Source organism: Camelus dromedarius, chromosome 27 (assembly GCF_036321535.1).
Source record: "Camelus dromedarius isolate mCamDro1 chromosome 27, mCamDro1.pat, whole genome shotgun sequence".
Classification (NCBI taxonomy): Eukaryota; Metazoa; Chordata; class Mammalia; order Artiodactyla; family Camelidae; genus Camelus; species Camelus dromedarius.
In genome coordinates this window covers 2949242-2968291 of record NC_087462.1, presented here as the reverse complement: position 1 = coordinate 2968291, position 19050 = coordinate 2949242, and the positions used below count along the sequence as shown (strand labels likewise).

General features: G+C 54.0%; 1 protein-coding gene across 3 annotated transcripts in view; it reads right to left on the bottom strand.

The window, feature by feature from the left end:
* Positions 1 to 19050, bottom strand: part of HDGFL2 (HDGF like 2) — a 22292-nt gene extending 3242 nt beyond the window's left edge. For 2 of the 3 annotated variants that reach the window (XM_031436990.2, XM_064479769.1), the window contains exons 1-10: positions 18890 to 19050; positions 16436 to 16512; positions 16203 to 16341; positions 9731 to 9922; positions 6034 to 6150; positions 5852 to 5923; positions 4937 to 5102; positions 4752 to 4827; positions 4359 to 4671; positions 3211 to 3314 (exon numbers count right to left, since the gene is read on the bottom strand). In XM_031436990.2, coding sequence (XP_031292850.2) covers positions 3211 to 3314; positions 4359 to 4671; positions 4752 to 4827; positions 4937 to 5102; positions 5852 to 5923; positions 6034 to 6150; positions 9731 to 9922; positions 16203 to 16341; positions 16436 to 16512; positions 18890 to 18961 — 1328 coding nt within the window. In that variant the 5' untranslated portion in view covers positions 18962 to 19050. The remainder of the gene's footprint in view (positions 1 to 3210; positions 3315 to 4358; positions 4672 to 4751; positions 4828 to 4936; positions 5103 to 5851; positions 5924 to 6033; positions 6151 to 9730; positions 9923 to 16202; positions 16342 to 16435; positions 16513 to 18889) is intronic. The other variant, XM_064479768.1, reaches the window with a different exon arrangement.

Genomic DNA, 19050 nt, shown 5'->3' with positions numbered 1-19050 from the left:
AAATGGACAACCTAAAAGACAGGGACAAATTCTTAGAAAGGCACCATCTCCCAAGACTGAACAAGGAAGAAATAGGAAACATGAACAGACCAACTACCAGTACTGAAATTGAATCAGTAATTTAAAAACCCAACAAACAAAAGCCCAGGACAGACGGCTTCACAGGTGAATTCTGCCAAACATTTAGAGAAGAGGTAACACCTGTCCTTATGAAACTATTCCAAAAAATTGCAGAGGAAGGAACACTTTCAAATTTGTTCTATGAGGCCACCATCACCCTGATACCAAAACCAGACAAAGATATCACAAAAAAAGAAAATTACAGGACATTATCACTGATGAGCATAAATGCAAAAACCCTCAACAAAATACCAGCAAGCCGATTCGAACAATATGTTAAAAGATCACACACCATGATCAAGCGGGATTTATTCCAGGGGTGCAAGCTCTTTCATTATCTGCAGATCAAGCAGTGTGATACACACCACATTAGCAAACTGAAGAAAAGAACTGTATGATCATCTCAATAGATGCAGAAAAGCTTCTGATAAAATTCAACATCCATTTACGATAAAAGCACTCCAGAAAGTGGGCATAGAAGGAATGTACCCCAACATGATAAAGGCCATGTATGACAAATCCACAGCTCACATCATACAAATGGCAAAAAGCTGAAAGCACTCCTTCTAACATTAGGAACAAGACAAGGATGCCCACTCTCACCACTTTTATTCAACAGAGTTTTGGAAGTCCTAGTAGCCACAGCAATCAGGGAAGAAAAAAAAATAAAAAGAACCCAAATTGGAAAGGAAGAAGTAGAACTGTTACTGTTTGCAGACATGATACTATACATGGAAAATTCTAAGACGTCACCAGAAATCTACTCAAGCTCATCAATGAATTCGGAAAAGTTGCAGGATACAAAATTAATATACAGAAATCTGTTGCATGTCTATACACTAATAATGAAATATCAGAAAGAGCAATGAAGGAAACAATCCCATTTACCATTGCATCAACAAGAAGAAAATATCCAGGAATAAACCTCCCTAAGGAGGTAAAACACCTATACTCTGAGAACTGTTAAGACACTAACAAAAGAAATTGAAGATGACACAAACAGAAAGATACACTGTGTTCTTGGACTGGAAGAATCAATACTGTTAAAATGGTCACATTCCTCCAGGGAATCTACAGATTCAATACAATCCCTATAAAATTATAAATGGCATTTTTCACAGAACTGGAACAAAAAATGTTTTTAATTTGTACAGAAACACAAAAGATCCTGTACAGCCAAAACCACTTTGAGAAAGAACAGAGATGGGGGAAATCACGCTTCCTGACTTCAAACTAATACTACAAAGCTACAGTCGTCAAGACAGTATGGTACTGGCACAAAGTCAGACACATAGCTCAATGGAACAGGAAAATCCAGCCACCTACTTATGGTCAATTAATCTACGACGAAAGAGGTAAGAATATACAACGGAAAAAAGACAATCTATTCAATAAGTGGTGCTGGGAAAACTGGACAGCTACATGTAAAAAGAATGAAATTAGAACATTCTCTAACACCTTATACAAAACTAAACTCAAAATGGATTCAAGACCTAAATGTAAGACTAGATACTATAAAATTCCTAAAGGAAAACACAGGCAGAACACTCTTTGACACAAATCTGAGCAAAATTTTTTTTAATCCATCTCCTAGAGTAATGGAAACAAAATCAAAAATAGACAAATGGGACCAAATTAAACTCAAAAGTTTTTGCACAGCAAAGGAAACCATTAACAAAATGAAAACACAACCTATGAAATGGAAGAAAATATCTGCAAACAATGTGACTGACAAGGGCTTAATTTCCAAAATATACAAGCAGCTTATACAGCTCAGTATCAAAAAACCAAACAACCCAATCAAAAAATGGGCAGAAGATCTAAACTGACATTTCTCCAAAAAGACATACAGATGGCCCATATCGCTAATTATCAGAGAAATGCAAATCAAAACTACAATGAGGCACCGCCTCACGCTGGTCAGAATGGCCATCATCAAAAAGTCCACAAACAACAAATGCTGGAGAGGGTGTGGAGAAAAGGGAACCCTCCTACACACTCTTGGTGGGAATGCAAACTGGTGCAGCCACTATGGAGGACAGCATGGAGGTTCCTTAAAAAACTAAAAAGCAGAGTTATCACATGATCCAGCAATCCCACTCCTGGGCATATATCCCGAAAAGACAAAAACTCTAATTTGAAACAATACACGTACTCCAATGTTCACAGCAGCACTATGTACAATAGCCTAGACATGGAAGCAACCCACATATCCACCAACAGGTGACTGGATAAGGAAGAAGTGGTGTATATACACACAATGGACTATATACACAAAAAAAAATTTTTTTAAAGAATGAAATACTGCCATTTGCAGCAACATGGATAGACCCAGGGATTATCATACTAAGTCAGTCAGAGAAAGACAAATATCATATGATACCACTCATATGTGGAATCTAAAAAAATGATACAAATACACTTCTTTGCAAAACAGAAATAGATTCAGAGACATAACAAACTTATTACCAAAGGGGACAAGGGAGCAGTTTGGAAAAAAATAAATAAATAAATGAAAGGCGCTCCAATTTGACACTGGGAAATGGTAGCATGCATGTTACCACCCCTCCGACTCTGTCCTGCTCGGGGGTCCGGCTGCCATGTTCCCAGTGCACAGGTTTGCTCACTGCCAGCTGGGATTCCACGGAGAAGGTGGGCAGGGAGATGGGCTCTGTTCCCCAACGTCAGTGGGCCTTGGACTTAAAAAGTCCCCAGTGGTCCAGGGACACTTTCTCCCCTAGGTAGTTCTAACACTGGGTGCTGGGTCATTCTCGGGGTGGGGGGCATCCTGGGCACGGTGGGGTGTTGGGTAGCCTCTCCGGCCCCCACCTACTGGATGCCAGAAGCCCCCCAGCATGACAACACTGCCTGCTGTTCCCTGGGGGCAGGGTCACTCCGAGTGAGAGGCATGCTCCAAGAAGGACCGCAGTCCAAGGCAGCGGCTCCTGCATAACCTGATGGGGCCCCAAGAACCAGAATAAGCCAGGACCTTCCTGCAAGGGGTAGGGGTGCCCAGGATCATGGGGACCAGGACAGGCAGGCGGGAGAACCCCCAGGGGCTGTGGGAGGAGAGGCAGAGCAGGAACTGACCTGGCTCGAGGCTTCTCTTCAGAGCGCCCTCTCTTCTCCTTCTGGCTGGGTCTCCTTGCGGGCTCTGTGCTTTGCGGTTGCAACTTCTTCGCAGATTTCTTCACCTGCAGCAGCCAGAGAAAGGGAGAGGCTGGAGCGGCAGTGCGGGGTTGCCCAGGATCCATGAGCTGTCCCCTTAAAGATATAGCTGGACACACCGTGCTGCCACCTTCGCGCTGATGGGAGCTGGTGGGTCGGGCGAGATGGGATAGGAGGAAGGACCCCATTTCCAGTCCATCCCTGGACAGCAGCTTCTCAGGCCCTGAAAGGACTACCCAATGAGGAGGCGGCCCCACTGAACTCCTCTTGCTGAGCAGGACCCCTCCCAGGCCAGGGAACTTGGTCCCGTTTTTCGACAAAAGGGAGAGCAGTGGGGAGAGGAGAGGGCGTTGTCCTGCTCCCTCCTCCTCCTCCTCCTCTCCCATTGTGTGGGGCCCTAGGCTCGGACCAGCAGGTGATGGGCCTGGGAGGTGGTCAGATTCCTGGATTCAGGCTGGCCTTTGAGTGCCACGAGGACAGGGAGCTAATGGGCCTGCAGTAGCACACAGTGCTAATGGTCCTGTCCCTCCTGTCCTCCCCTCCTCCTTTTCTTCCCCCTTGATCACTCTGGTCCAGACATAAAGGCCTCTTTGCTGTTCCTCCCATACACCAGACACAGTCCTGCCCTAGGGCCTTTGCACGTACTACGCCCTCTGCAAAGAATGCCTTTCCCCCAGGTATCTTCCCAGATCACCTCTCACTTCATCTTACTTCATTTAGATCCTTACTCAATGCCACCTCCTCACTTGAAGCCTTTCAGGCCTACACCCTCTCACCCCAGCAGCTCACAACCCCCTACCCCTGGCTTCACTCTTCACCTTGGCACTGAACGCCCTGGAACACACCACACACCGTCCTCAGGCCGTCCACTCGTGACCAACCACTGCCAGCCTCCCTGCCCGGAATGTCAGCTCCTTAACAGTGGGTTTCTGTTTCCATACGGCCCTACTGCCGGTTCCTGGCGCCCAGCAGACGCACAAGGTAAAGGGACGGGCTTGCTAGAAGCGCCAGCGAGAGGAGGAGCCTCCCGCACCCCGCGCCCTGCCCCCGCCCCGGGGACGCCCGCGCACCTCTCTGTCCAGCTCGGCCTCTGGCTCCGAGTCGGATGAGGACTGGGGGCCGCGGCCCCGGCCCTTCCGGCCCCGCTTCTTGACAGGCTCGTCGTCGTCCTTGAGCTCGTCGCCGCTGCTGCCCCCGCTGCCCCCGGGCGCGGCCTCGCCGCGCTCAGCCCGCTCGCGCCGCCTTTCCTTCTCCTCCTTCTCCTGCTCGCGCAGCCGCCGCAGCTCCTCCTCCTGCTCCCGGCGCCGCCGGGCCTCCAGCTCGCGCCGCCGCTCCTCGTCCCGGCGCTTCCACTCGCTGATGCGGTCTACCTCGTCGCTGTCGCTGCGGGTGCGGGCCGGTCAGGGCTCCGGTCCCAGGGTCCACCCGCCGCCTGCGCCCCGCAGCAGGGCCCTGGCACCCACCTGTCGCTGCTTGAGCTGGTCGGCGGCCTCTCAGGCTTCGGTTTCCGCCCCCGGGGCTTGGGGGGAGGCTTCTCAGCTGCGGCAGAGGAGGAGGGGGTGGCCTCAACCAGCTCTGCCACCAGGAGCCCCCCAACCCCCACAGGCCAGGCCCAGGGAACCAGGTGGCACCTCCCCAGCCGGCCTACCTGGCTTCCTGCCCCGAGGAAGCTTCTTTACAGACACCTCTGAGTCAGAGGAGGAGGAGGAAGAGGAGGATGCCGAGGAGGACGCGGACCTCGCCATGGGCACCGGCTCAGCCTTGGCCCCGTCTGATTCTGCTTTGGAGTCTGAGTCAGAAGCTGAGGGCGCCTTCTGGAAGAGGCCGGGGCGAGGGTGCCCCCAAGTGCCCCTGCAGCAACCCACCTCCCCAAACCAGAAACCCTTCCTTCTGGCCCAGAATCTGTGCCCACAGCTGCCTGCTTGTTCACCTGAGTCAGGGTGGGAGACCTCCCTGCGCCTCACCGCCTCCTCCAAATGCAGGAGGCACAGACTTGTACATGCATGTTTACGCGCGCACACACACACACCACATATGCTCACAGACACCACACACACACTCATATTCACTTGTATATGCACGTAATACATACCCGTGTACACGCTCACAGACACGCACACTCCACACCCACACATATAGGCACAGACACACGCTTGTACACACACTCCTGTACATAGACAACACACTCCTACATGCACACACGCACACAACACACACATGCTTTCTCTCTCTCTCTCACACGGGCCCCTAAGAGTGCGCTAATCCCTTCCGACGCCAGCATCCCAGCACTGCATATTCCAAACTGCCTCTAAGTCCCTCTCGGGGTCGGTGGCGGCTGGGTGGCCGCCTGCGCTGGGGAGGTGCTTTGTGCACACAGTGCTCGGAAACCACAGGACGAAGCCACAAGTGAAAGTGGAGGCAGAAGCGGTCCCTGGGGTCTCCTGGGGGCCTGCAGCCTACCCTCCTCCAAACCGGACCGGCTCTGCCGCAGACCATGGCTGCTGCTGCTTGAGGGGCTTCCACAGGCCGGCAAATAGGAACAAAACAAGACAAAACTCTGTACCTTTTTCTTCCGTCCTGGAAGGGGGCCCCGCCGCGGGGCCCGGACCACGGCTTTCTTCTCAGGGGTGAAGTCCTGGGCAGAGAGAAGAGGGCTAGATGTGGCACTCGCTGGCCGGCTGCCACTCAGCCCCGCCTGTGCCCCCCTCCCCCGGCATGCCCGCCTGGGGCCAGCCAGCGGCTCACCTGGTCACTGGTCTTCTCCGACTCAGAGGAGCTTTCAGAGTTCTCCTCCTCGGATGGAGACATGCTGCCTTGATCCAGGTCGCTGGAGGCCTTTCGAGCCCGTTTTGAGACCGACATCTGGAAGGGAAGCAGCACGAATGGATCAGCAACTGAGAAAAATCCTGTGCTCGGCAGAGCTGTCTCCCTCCTGACCACCCACAGCCCGGGAAGAGCTGAGGCTCAAATCCACAGACAGAAAGTAGATGGCGGGGCAGGGAGCTGGGGGAGAGGGTGGGGACTGAGTGTTTCACTGGCAGAGTTTCAGTTTGGGAAGACGAGAAAGGTTTGGAGGCAGATGATGGGGATGGTGGCACAACAGTGTGAATGTACTTAGTGCTACTAAGCTGTGCACTTAAAAGTGGCTAAGATGGTGAATTTTACGTTCTGTGTAATTTACTACAATTGAAAAAAAATAAAGAAAAACCAAACCAGGGATCCTTTCCCGAGAAAAACACGTAACATGTTTTGGAACTAGACAGAGGGAGTAGTTACACAACGTTGTGAATGTACGAAACACCACTGAATTGTACATTTTAGAACGGTTAGTTTTTCTCTGAATTTCACCTTAATAAAAAAGATTGTTTAAGTACACACATACACAATTCTGAATTCAGTTTCAGGGGCCCGTGGACTCCCAGATGTCCACCCAAAGAAGCCAACTTCAGAAATCATATAAAAGAAGAACTGAGGAGGCAGAGGACTGAGATTGAGAGACAGGTCTCTGCCAACTGACGGCCTCGTCTGCTCGCGTCGTCGGCCGTCACTTTAGTTACACTGCGCCTGTGCCTCTGTCCTGTCACGGCCGAGACTCGCTGGTTCTCTTCACAATCATTCATGGAGCATCTCCCCAACTCCAGGGCCTGTCCAAGGCCAGGTGTGAGGGGCAGCACTGTGTTCCCCTAAAATTCCTACCCTGAAGCCCTGCCCTGCCAGGACCTCAGAACTCGACTATTTGGAGACAGGGTCTTTGAAGAGATAATTAAGATAAAATGAGGTATTAGGGTGGCCCTGATCCAGTGTGACTGGTGTCCTTGTAAGGAGAGGAGATCAGGACACAAACACAGAGGGAGACCACTCGAGGGCACGGGGAGGAGGCCGCCGTCCTCACGCCAAAGAGAAGGGCCTCAGAGGGAACTGACCCCACCGACCCCTGGATCTTGGACGTCCAGCCTCCAGGCCTGTGGGAGGACAGACGGCTGCTGTTTAAGGCCCCTGTCTGTGGGTCAATGATATCAGTGATGCGCCAATGAGAGATGAGGCCCCAACTCCACCTAACCTGTCCTCTGGTCGGGAGAGACCAGCGGAAACTTCAGGGAGGAATCAAAGAGTGAGTCCTGGGGAAGGAAAGGTGCGGCGGGAAGGGGCGGCCATGGCGGGGCGGTCAGGGAAAGGCACGGGGAAGCCTGCAGGGAGGCCGAGGAGACGCAGGCACAAAGTCCCTGGGTGGAGGCGGTGGGAGAGGGCAATGAGTGGTTAGGGAGGGGACGGGGCACGGCTGGGGCCGGGCCTGCAGGAGTCTGGCCCCATTTCCCAGGATGGACGGCCATGCTGAGGCCGGCGCCCCTCACACCTCGGCAGGCCCCCTCCTGGGCAGGAGGGGATGGGGATGGGCGGGACCCTGGGTCCAGTTCACTGGGACAGGGAATGTGTGTTTTCCCTTCTCGCCTGTCAGCACAGGGACTCAACCCAGCACTCAGGGAACCCAGCATAACCCCAGGACACTTCTGTTCCCCATGCACAGTTACATTCTGTCAGATTCTCGAAGCAGTCACAGGTTGGGCGTTTCAAGCCAGGGTGGGGCCTGGCTCCCCAGATGGAAGGGCAGGAATCGTGACGACTAAGATGACTGAGGCAGGACCTTCTAGGCGGGGCCCAAGGGGAGGATGTGGGGAGGGATCTGGGCAGCAAGAACCTGTGACCCCAGAGAGAACAGAGCCGGGCAGACGGCTCAGCAACCCTCCTGCCGGACTCTGGGGCCCCTACTCCCCGAGGCGGCGGCGGGCTCTGCTGTGAAATCCTCACAACAGGAGGCCTTCCACAGAGAGACTGAGAAGTGTGAACATGAAGACCAGATCCAGAGACTCACAGGAAAACAGCGACAAAGTCATGTTAACTAGAGAGAAAGCACAAAGCTGACCCAACGGAAAACCATGGCATCCTCCCCGCCACCGCCCCTGCCATGGGGGCAAGGAACACCGACGACGAGCCGGGGCACGGGGTTAGGAGGGAAGAGGTCTTCTAAATGTCTCCGAGTGCGGAGAAAAGGTGTCGTAGTAGTGAATTCTCAAATTCGTTTAATGCAAAGCTGGCTCCACCATCCACCGCAAAAAAAAAAAAAAAAAGGCTGAATATATACTGACCTACAAATAGTGGTTTATCTCTATGGGGTAGGATGGGGGGGCATTCATTTTCTACTTATTTCTGTTTAACTTCTCCAACAACTGTAAACCGAAACAGCAGGGACTTTTTAAAACCAATGCCCAGTAGATCATGAAAAGTTGAGGGAAAGCTTAATGCCCAAAATCTTACCAAGATATTAGTTAGAATTTAGTCATACCATAGATTACTTCTCAAGCACTGAAAACTGCATCATAAAATAATATTTAGCGACAAGGAAATGCTCTCATTTTAGGTGGAGAAGCAGCACGGCACATACTGTACGTATGACTGCCAACTCTGTACTTTACCCGCACCCCGACACAAGGCACACGCAGGAACACTGAGAAACACATCAGGGTGTTTCTAGTCCTCAGCGCAGAAACTGTCTCAGTGCAGGCATTTTCCACCAGCTTCTTTATGCTTTTGCATCTTTTCTTTTTTTTTTTGCATCTTCTAACTTATCTATGAGCGTGGCTTATGGTTACAACTGGAACCAAAAGCAAATGTTATTTTTACAAATCATAAAAAGAATGCCTTACTCTAGCAAAAGAACTTGCTGCTAAATCCTGGTCCTTCCATTCTGCACCCAAATACTCAGAAGCAGTCAAAAGGCAGAGGAGAGGAAAAAAGGCAGGAAAGAGAATCTATCCAAGAGAACTTAAAACTCACGTCCACACAAAAACCTGTTACCTGAATGTTCACAGCAGCATTATTTGTAACGGCCCAAAGCAGAAACAACCCAAATGTCCATCAAGAGATGGATGGATAAACATGTGGTCCCTCCACACACGGGAGCATCACTCAGCCGTGAGCAGGAGAGCAGCACTGACACCCGCTCCCACGTGGACAGACCCTGAGAACATGATGCTCAGTGAGAGAAGCAGACACAGGACACACAATGTGTGACTCCATAGATATGAAACGTCCAGAACAGGCCAGTCCACAGACAGAGAGTGAATTCCTGGTTGTCAAGGGCTGGGGAGGAAGATGGGGAGTGACTGCTGATGGGGACATGGCTTCTTTTTGGGATGATGGAAAGCTCTGGAACTAGACAGAGAGACAGAGGTGACAGTGGCACAACTTTGTGAATGTACTAAAACCCACTGAATAGTACACTTTGAAAGAGGGCATTTCATGATATGTGTACACTACCTCACTTTTTTTTAATATATGTTAAAAAAGAAAAGAAGGAAAGGACAGGCAGGGAGAGCAGGCTGCCAGATGGGACCCCTGGTGGGAGGAAGTCCCCCCCAGGCCAGGTGCGCCGCCCCGCCCCTACCTTCAAGGCCACTGCCTTCCGCTTCAGGCCACTGTGGTCGCTGCTCTTGTCCGAGTCCGAGTCACTCTCCATCCTGTCACTGGCAGCTGCGGCAGTCACGGCAGTCACAGCCATGACCCCCCGGTCCTCCTCGTCTTCGCTCCCGCCCACTGGGTCTGCTTCAGGGGCCTCGCTGTCGGAGGAGCTCACCGGCTGGGGCGGGGGCAGAGACAGCGGGTCACCACCAGGCTGGGAGGGCTTCCCAACCAAGACGGCAACTCACAGGACAGCGCCTACCTGCAGGGTCTCAGGTATCAAGGCCCGGCCGCTCGCTCCCCAAATGAGGGAACGGAGGCCCAGAAAGCCCCACGAACTGAGGTGGGAGGGCAAAGTGGACACGCGTCCTGGGCGCTAGGATTCAAGCACTGTGGGGTCCAAGGGCAAACCCTGGGTCAGTGACGTAAGCCTCTCTGTGCCTCAGTTCCCATATCTGAGCAATGGGCACAACACCGCTTGGGCCTCATGGGGCCGTGGCGAGGATGAGGCAGAAGTGATGTACTCAGGTCAGTGCACAGAATAGCAAGAAGTCCATCAAGGTTTGCTTTTTGTAAAAATCATTATCATCCCATTATTTTTGAGGAGGAAGATGACCTAGGGCAGGATTGCTGGGCTTGAACTTCTGGTGCTTCTACGTGTTTAACCCAAAATGCAGGCTCAGGCAGTCACAGCCACAAAAACTGCAAACACGCAGACAGCACCTCTTCCGTGCTGGCCGCCTGCTGGACCTGACTACACACTCAGCTGGCTGCGAGCAGCTGCCGGGTGCCAGGCACTGTGCTAGATTGGCGGTGGGCACCCAGCTGTGAATGCAGCATGGCCCCTGCCCCGGGGAGCTCACTATCTAACGAGAGACTGAGCACAGCCACTTCAACAGATCAGCGTCACTCTAGTGATGGGCTGACTGGAAAATACTGGTGCATAGGAGTGAAGGAATCAGGGGAAGGTAGGGGCAAAGTGACAGGAAGATTTTGAAGTGGGGGTGGGGGGGCCCTTGGAGGGCATGACATTTCAGCTGAGGAGTCGTCCCCAGCATGCAAAGTGGACGGGGCCAGAGTTCCAGGAGGCAGGGTGAAGGTGCCCTTAGAGACACGGAGAGGTGGGTGTGGCTGGGGTGCAGGAGAGAGGACGGAAGGGTGGGCCAGGGCCGGACCGCACAGTGGACCGCACGGGTCCAGAGGAGCACAGTGAGTCAGGCCACAGGGCTTTCTTGGGTCTGTTTTTGAACTTGTTCTGGGTGTTTAATGTTTGTAGGAGAAACGTGGAGGAGGCCTGGTCATATTCAGCCATCATTCATTCATCCAGTGAATGTGTGGAATACTGACTACGCGCCCAGCCCTGCGCTGGGTGCTGGGGCGAGAGACCAGTAAGACAAGGTCCCGGCTCCAGGGAGCCGCTACCGCTCCGGGGCACCCAGCACGGCCAAGGCCGAGTGTAAAATCTGACTGCACTATTCAATGGTACTTCTTTTCTAAATCATGATTTTTTTTTAAAAGAAAGAGAGAGACTGAGATTTTGTAAAAGCCACAACCCAAGTGTCCATCTACTGACCAACAAACAAAACATGGGACAGCTACAGAATGGAATACTATTTGGCCAAGGAAAGGAACGAAGCTCTGAATCATGTCACGGTGTGGATGAGCCTCGAAAACATGCTAAGTGAAAGAAGCCAGATGCAAAGGACCAAATACATTATTCAACTTATATGAAGAGTCTAGAATATGCAAATTCATACAAACAGAAAGTAGATAAGGAGCTCCCAGGGGCTGAAGGGAGGGAAGAATTACAGGTGACTGCTAATGGGGAGGGGGTTTCTCGGTGGGGTGATGGGAGTGTTCTGGAATCAGACAGTGGTGATGGTTGCACAACACTGTGGACGCGCTGAAAGCCACTGTAGCATATACTTTAAGATGCTTAAAATGGTGAACTTTATGCTAAGTGGATTTTACCACAATTAAAAAAAAAAGGACATTCCAACAGACTCCAAAAAGTCACATTCCCTTGGTGTGATTACTGCCAGGGGTCAATGCATGGGAGTGGGCACGCACGCTGGCCAATAAAAACATGAGGAGGAGCAAGAGGGGGACCCCAGGGCCACGGTGACGAGATGCACCAAGTGAGACTGGGCACAAGGAACCGGGAGAGGCAGTGTGCGTGGCCGGGGGGCTGGAGGAGGGCGCAGGGCCCAGGTCAGCACCAGAGGCCGAACCGAGGCCTCGGCAGCACATCGAAGCAGAAAGACGTGGAAGGGGACGGAAACGTGGGAGAGGAGGCGGGTGCCGGGGCCAGGACGGGGACAGCCTGGGTGGAGGGTGTGGACAGAGGGGCCCGGCGGTCCATTCCTCCTGCTCCATGCTCACCCTGTACGTGGCCCCTGCTCTCCTCGCCGAGAGGTCCTGAGCCCCCACAGCCTCTGCGCAGAAGGGCTAACGGTGTCCACTGAGCCAGCAAGGAAGACGAGGCCCAGGACCCCATCGACCAGCATCCTTGAGTCATCATGGCCAAGGCCCCCAGGCACAATGACAGTGCCCTGGCTTTGCTGTGTGACAGGACTAAAAAGTGCCACACAACTAAGTCAAGCCCTGAACCTGAAACCCCAGGAGAGAAAAATAAGACTTACAGAGGGATTGCCCTCACACCTCTCCTCCAGGGCGTCGCTTCTCTTTGGAGCACCCCTGGCAAGTGGAGGAGGGAGATGACATCCCTGGGGTTTCTTGGGGAAAACAGCAGCTTGGAGCATGAGCGACCAGATGGCAGGTCCGAGACCCTCCTGATCTGCAGGAGGGATGGGCCCAGCACCGTGGCAGGAAGAGGCAGCACTAGTTAGGTCTAACCCCCATACACGAGTGGTCACCACTCTCCATGTCACACGTGGGAGCTGGCATCCTCACTCCGCCAACGAGGCAAAGGGCGGCATGACAGCCCCAGAGCACACGGCGAGTAAGCAACAGTGCTGGGGTGCAAGCCAGCCCGATTTCGGCCTCGAAGCCTGACCCAGTGGACACACTTCTGCTCATGGAAAATCCCGCCCTGCGTCTGCCAAGCTCTCAACTGACTGTGACCCTATTTGTGCCTCGATGGCCCGGGCAGGTGACCAGGACAAATGGGCACATTCCACAAGTCGGGAAACAGAATCTCTGGGAAGGTAAGTAACCTGCCCTCCACTGTGCCTGTGGATAAAGCCAGGAACTCTGGATCTCCTGGGCTCAGCCCATGGGATCGAACCACCTGCCAGAAAAGGTTCTGGGAAATCTGACCCTCATGGGGATGTTTAGGGGACAAGAATGCTGGCGGCTGGGAGAGGAGCCAAGAAGTAAAGGCCCAGAGCTGGCCCACCCCAAGACCCGCTGGCTGAGTGGGATGAGTGTGGGTTTCTCTAGCCGTCTTCACAGGTCAGGGGGGTGACTGAGGTGGAAGGGGAAAGTCAAGCCCAGCCTGGCCTCCTCAGTCCCCACTACCGCCCCTTCACCCACTGAGCGCTACCCACGTGGCTATGCTGGGTGCCAGGCACACACTGCTCCCTGCGTTCTCCCAACAGCCCCACGAGAGCTGGCTCTACCCTGAGCCTTTGTTTTAGATTTGGAAACAGGCTCAGAGAGGTGACGTCGATCCCCAAGGTGCACGGTGAGCAAGAGGAAGGGCCAGGGCTCGAATGCAGGTCCACACACCCACACAGCAGGGCTCTTCGCCCCAGGTCCCTCTGCACAGACGTCACTCTCCCAGCCGCCTCCTGCTCCAGTAATCCCCTGTCCCCATCTTATACTGACCAGAAAAGAATTTCAGCCTGGGGGACGAGGGGCCTGGGTCTTAGTCCCAGCTCAGCTCTAACCAGCTACTGGGACAGGTCCCTTTATCTCCTCCTCTGTCCAGTCACGAGGATGTTCAACTGGGGACCTTTAACGTCAGTGATTCTCAACCAGGGGTGATCCGGTTCCCCAGGGGGCATGTGGCCAAGTCTAGAGACACTCAGATAGTCAAGATAGTGGTGGGGGGTGGTCTTGGCATCCAGTGGGTGGGGCCAGGGAGGCTGCTCCACAGCCCATAGTGCTCAGGTCGCCCCTAGAGAGTGATCCAGCCCACAGTGTTCAAAAACCCTGGTCTAGGTCTCAGAGGTGGCAGATTCTAGCAGGGTCCCTCCGGTCCCCAGTGTGCTCTGCTGTAAAATGGAAAAGACATGGCCTGCCCAGCCCATCTTGGGATCACTGTGTGCCTGGAGCCACCCTGAGATACCATTTTCCACCTCTGGGCTTGGCAGGATGCACCTGGTGGGAGCACGCTGGGTTAAGGCTGTCAGAAAGAATGAAGCTATTCTTTGCACGACAAGAGGGATCAACTGTCAAGATACGTTACTGATGGAATAAAGCAAAGTAGAGAACTACATGCTCTAAAAAAGCAAGCTATGGAGGGTTTTACATGAATAAAGGATCATGGAAGGACACCCAAGGAACTGGTAGCTGGGGCTACCTTGAAAGGAAATCGAAACAGAGCAGCTGGGAGGCAGGACTGACCTCACACCGTACGCCCTTTTGTATTTTTCAGTCTTGTACAATGAAGTCTGTATTCCCACTTGAAACGTAAAAATAAACTAAAAACTCACAGGATGAAAAGACAGACTGCCCAGGCACCCTCAAAGCGGTGCTTCCAGAAGCCTGCTGTGGGCTGGCTCCATCAGAAGCATCGAGGGTAACGCGTGGGACGAATACCTCAAGGAGCCCAGGCCTCAGCCCTAGGCCTTTACTAAACCTAAATCTCTATGGGTGGGGCCCAGGTATCTGCATTTTTAAGCCGATGTTCAGTTTGGAGGTGTAGATGGGTCAGGGAACCAACAGCAACAGCACAAACACTCAGACTTACAGCTACTTCTCAACTTGGGGAGTCTGCAGAGGGCTGGTTTAATGTCCAGGTTACACCATTTTTGAGTTTCATTTCCTCGAGGGCAGGTGTCTACGCAGTGTTTAGCAGGCTGAAGGTGTGTAATAAGTATTAAATGGTGCGATGATTCACCAGGAGGCAATAAGCTTAGGATGAGACTAAACAGATCTTGAGCTGGGGCCAGAAAAAGAGCTCATGAAACTCAACCACCTTAAAGAACTTCCGATCCACTTACCCAAGTCAGGAACAAGCAAAGCCCAGAGGGACGGCAGGGATCAAAGCAGGGGGAACCTCGGTCTCCCAGACCCACCAGGGGAGAAAAAGTAAGAGACATCCAGGCGCATGGAATGTGGGCCAGGCCCCTCGGGCAGGTGCTGCCAAGCCCTTGGTGCTTGACAGATACCTGTGGAAGGACCCTGGGTTCTGGACCCTGAGCTCCCAGGAGGCCAGAGGTGTGTCAGCTTCATCGTGGATTCCTGGTCCCTAGGAGGCCACAAGGCCCGAGCAGGGCAGGGGTCAAGACAAGAGCATTTGCCGGATGGATGGGTGGACTGAGCTGCAGGAGAGGCACATCCAGACCATTCTGAGACCCCGAATTCTCAAGCAGGACCAGACGCTACAGAACTACTCAGTCCTTCGCTCACACAAACCAGGCTCTCTCCAGCTCTGCTTCCCTGCCCGCAGACCACATGGGAGGTCCGTTTCTTTCTTAACAGCCGAGTTCTGAGCCCTGCAGTCAATTCCCTTGGCCTCCCAGCCAACCTCAAGCCCACCCCTCCTGAGGCCAGGCTCCTCCACCTCTCGGCGCCTCCCGCAGGAACCCCAAGAGTGGTGGCGAAAAGCAGAGTGGAGACCCCCAGCCCAGCCTCCCCTCATCCGCCAACCTCACCCCACACACCCAGAGCAAAGCTCCCCCTGCAGTCCTTCCTCAGCTTTCTACAGCTTTTTATGAATTTAACTTCAACTTCTCTAAATTCTTTTCTTTTCCCTGAATGTTTCCAGACACTGATTTGCCACTGAGATATCATCTGTGACTCTTGGCATTTCTTTCTCACCTAACCAAGAACTCTTTAACATCTGCTAATTATGGCCTTTTTCTGAGTCTGAAATCTGGCAGTAATAGGGGAAGGAAGGGGTGTTATTGAAAGAAAAAAATTCTTTTCCTTAGGAAACAAAAGGTTTCTTTGGAGCTATAACAACAAAGTTATGCATTGAGGCTAATCCGAGCACAGTGGGTCTCACCAGGGTTGACCCTGCACCCCTTCACCCAACCCAGGGCACTTGGCAACACCTGGAGACATATTTGGTTGTCACAGCTGGGTAGGGAATGAGCTCCTGGCACCGAGTGGGTGGGGGCCAGGGATGCTGCTGAACACCCACCGTGCCCAGGATGGCCCCTGAGAGGACAATTAGGCCCCACATGTCAGCGGGGCCGAGTTTGGAGGAGCACCATCCCAGAGGCCTCCTCTTTTGCCACGAGACAGGCTAAGACCGCCTCTGGTCCCCGTGCTGACCTGGGCTCTGCAGACACCACACCAGCGGCTCTCCACCCACATGTACTCACCAGAGGAGCGCTGTAGCTGGCATGGGGATTGTTCTGGATCTCCCACAGTCCCTCATTGAAGCCTTTCCTCTTGTTGGGTTTCCCGTACTTATCTTTACACTTGTCGTAGGGAAACAGGTCCTTGGGTCCCAGGAAGGCTCTGGAGAAAGGAAGCACGGGCCGGGCACAGGTGAGCTGGACCACCCCACGAGGCACCAGGTGGGGAAAACCCAGCCCCAGCTGAGGACACTTACGTTTCGTGTGTACCAAAGAAGAAGATGGGGTACTTGTTGGGTGGGGGCTTCACAGCACCGTCAGCAATGTCATCGATCTGCAGTGAGAGACCAGTCAGGGGGTGGCTGGGGCTAGCTCCATCCACTGACCCAGGAAATCACCAAGAAATCAGCCAAGTTACTTGGGGGAAATCATGCTGGGAGGAGGGGGAGCCTTCAACAGAGGAAGACACATCAGCTTCCAGTTAGACATCTGCATTCTTCTGTGCAACAACCCCCCAAAAACTGCATACCTGCCCCCTCCCCTCCAGGGTGCTCTCTGTGCCCCCAAGGTAGATGTTTCACCTGGGCAAAGCCAAATATGGTCCTCTGAGGAGCCAGGGGGTGGGGCCTAGCCCAGATTCTATGAACTCCCAGGACCCTCCCACAGGACACCCCTCCCGTAAAGAGGTGATCAGTGATCCGTCTCCCACAGGCTCCAGCTGGCAGCTCCAAGGATGCAGAGGGTGGGGGGTGGGCTGCAGGAGACAGGGCCTGAGCATCCAGGAAGTCCCACCCTCTCCCTACAGGCCCATGGGCTCCAGCAGCTGTCAGTCACCTCCCCACAGGAGGCTAGCAGCCTCTTCACTTCCAATCAGGTGCTTGGAAACGTTCTGGGCTGAGAAAGCCAGCTGGAGTGGGGCGCGGAGGAGAGGGAGAAGCTGGTACTCTTGAATAAGGAAAGTGCCCGTAAAGTTTTATCACTCTGGTGCCCCCAAGAAAGTAAGCCCGAGCACACGAGGTTATACTGGGTTCTCTGGTCCCCACTAATTCCTTCCCATCCTCTTCAAAGCCTAGGGGCTGCTGGAATCCTCCCTGCCCCCTCACCCAGCTTCCTTCCTCAGTTCTCTGCGCTACTTTTCAGAGTCGTGGCTCCCTGAGCTCTGGGCCCTGTTCATTCATCCCAGGCATCCCGCTCCTGCACAGAAGCATCCCCAATCTCCATCACCCTGAGGACCAGCTTGCCATGCCTTCCAGGCCTGACTTCTGCTCTGCTCTCACCCAGGACCTGCATCTGAGCCTGAGGCCCAGACATCCTAGCAGCAGCACCGGCTCTGGATTACTCACAGGGCTGCCTGGTTAGCAGACCCAGAGCCCTCTCCTGGCACCTTATGGAAGACTCTCTGCAACCAAATGCCCAGCTCTGTGTGATGCCCTTCTGCTTACTTCCACCCAGAGGGAGGCAAGGAGGGGGCTCTAGTAGGGAGTGAGCGCGAAATCTCTAGCAACCCCACAGTACCACCCAGGCAACTCCTGTATTCCTGTTCCAGCTGAACATTCAGCTTCATTTTTCTACTGTCCTTTGCTTCCACTGCTGCCTGGGCCTCACATCCCACCCCCCAAATTTCTCCAGTCCTACCAAGCATATTCCAACAACTTCAGTTCTAGGGTGACTTAGATCTGTGTATGACAGCAACCTCCTGGCCCCTCCTCCACACTGGCCTGCCCCACAGACAGTGCATGGAACTCCACTCTGCAGATCTGGGACTCTCACTTAAGACGCCCTTCAGACCTGAACCCCTCGAATCACCCAGGTTCTCTGAATCCCAGCTTCTTCCAAAAGGGATCCCCAAACTCCGCTTGGCCCAGCCCCCTCCCTCAGATGCTCTTCCTTTCCAGCTTGCGTCCCAGTGGCTGGTCTCAAGCATCGCTCCACACCAAGCCCTCCCTCCAACTGGTGCCCCAACCAGTCTCCTCCAGTAGGGTCTGGGGGTGGGGGGGATGGTCCTCACAGGGCACCAGACCCCAGGGTTCCCCAAATAAGTCTCATTCCAACCTCTGGTCTCTGATGCCCCACATTTTCAGATCCAGTCCTCTCAGCTCCAGCGCCCTTGTAAACACAGCCCCCAGCCCCATTTCCAGCCCTGGCCTCCCTAAACACCTCTCAACCTTGACCCTCAACCATTCTCTTACTTTATCCCTTATCCCTAGGCCACCCCCCCCACAGGCGTGGCTTACGACCTCCAGCCCCTCGGAACTTGGCTTCTTGTTGCCCTCCAATGAGGTCTTTCAGTCTAGGGTACCTCCTTCCCACCAGTTTGAGCCCTCTCCTCAAATCCCAGGTTTCTCAGTTCCCCTGACACCCACCGACCTTCTTCAAATTTGAACCCTGGTCCCTCAGGTTCCAGGTCCTTCAACCCCATGTCCCTCGGCTCTGAGACCCCCGGAGTGGGCCCCTCAGGCCGGGGTCTCCCCAAACCCCCATCGGGCGGGTCCCTCAGGCCCGGGACCCTGAGACGTCCAGGCCCATGTCCCCCACACCCCCGGTACTAGGGTCCCTCAGGCCGGGGACCCCCCCCACCAGGCCTCCAGGCACGAGGCTTCCTCAGGCCGGGAGCCCCACATACCCCCAGGGCGCAAGTTCCTCAGGCCGGGGGCCGCTACTGCCCCACCCCCCCACCCCCGTTGCCTGGCCCATCTCCCGCGCGGCCTCACCCGGGCCGGCCAGTGCGGGTAGCCCTTCATCTTGGCGAACACCAAGTCCCCAGGCTTGAAGGCGTGAGGCATGCTGGCGGCGGGAGGCCCAGGCCGCGGGAAGCGGCAGCAGCGGCGGCAGCGGCTGCGGCGGAGGCGGCGGCAGCGGGAGGCGAAGCCGG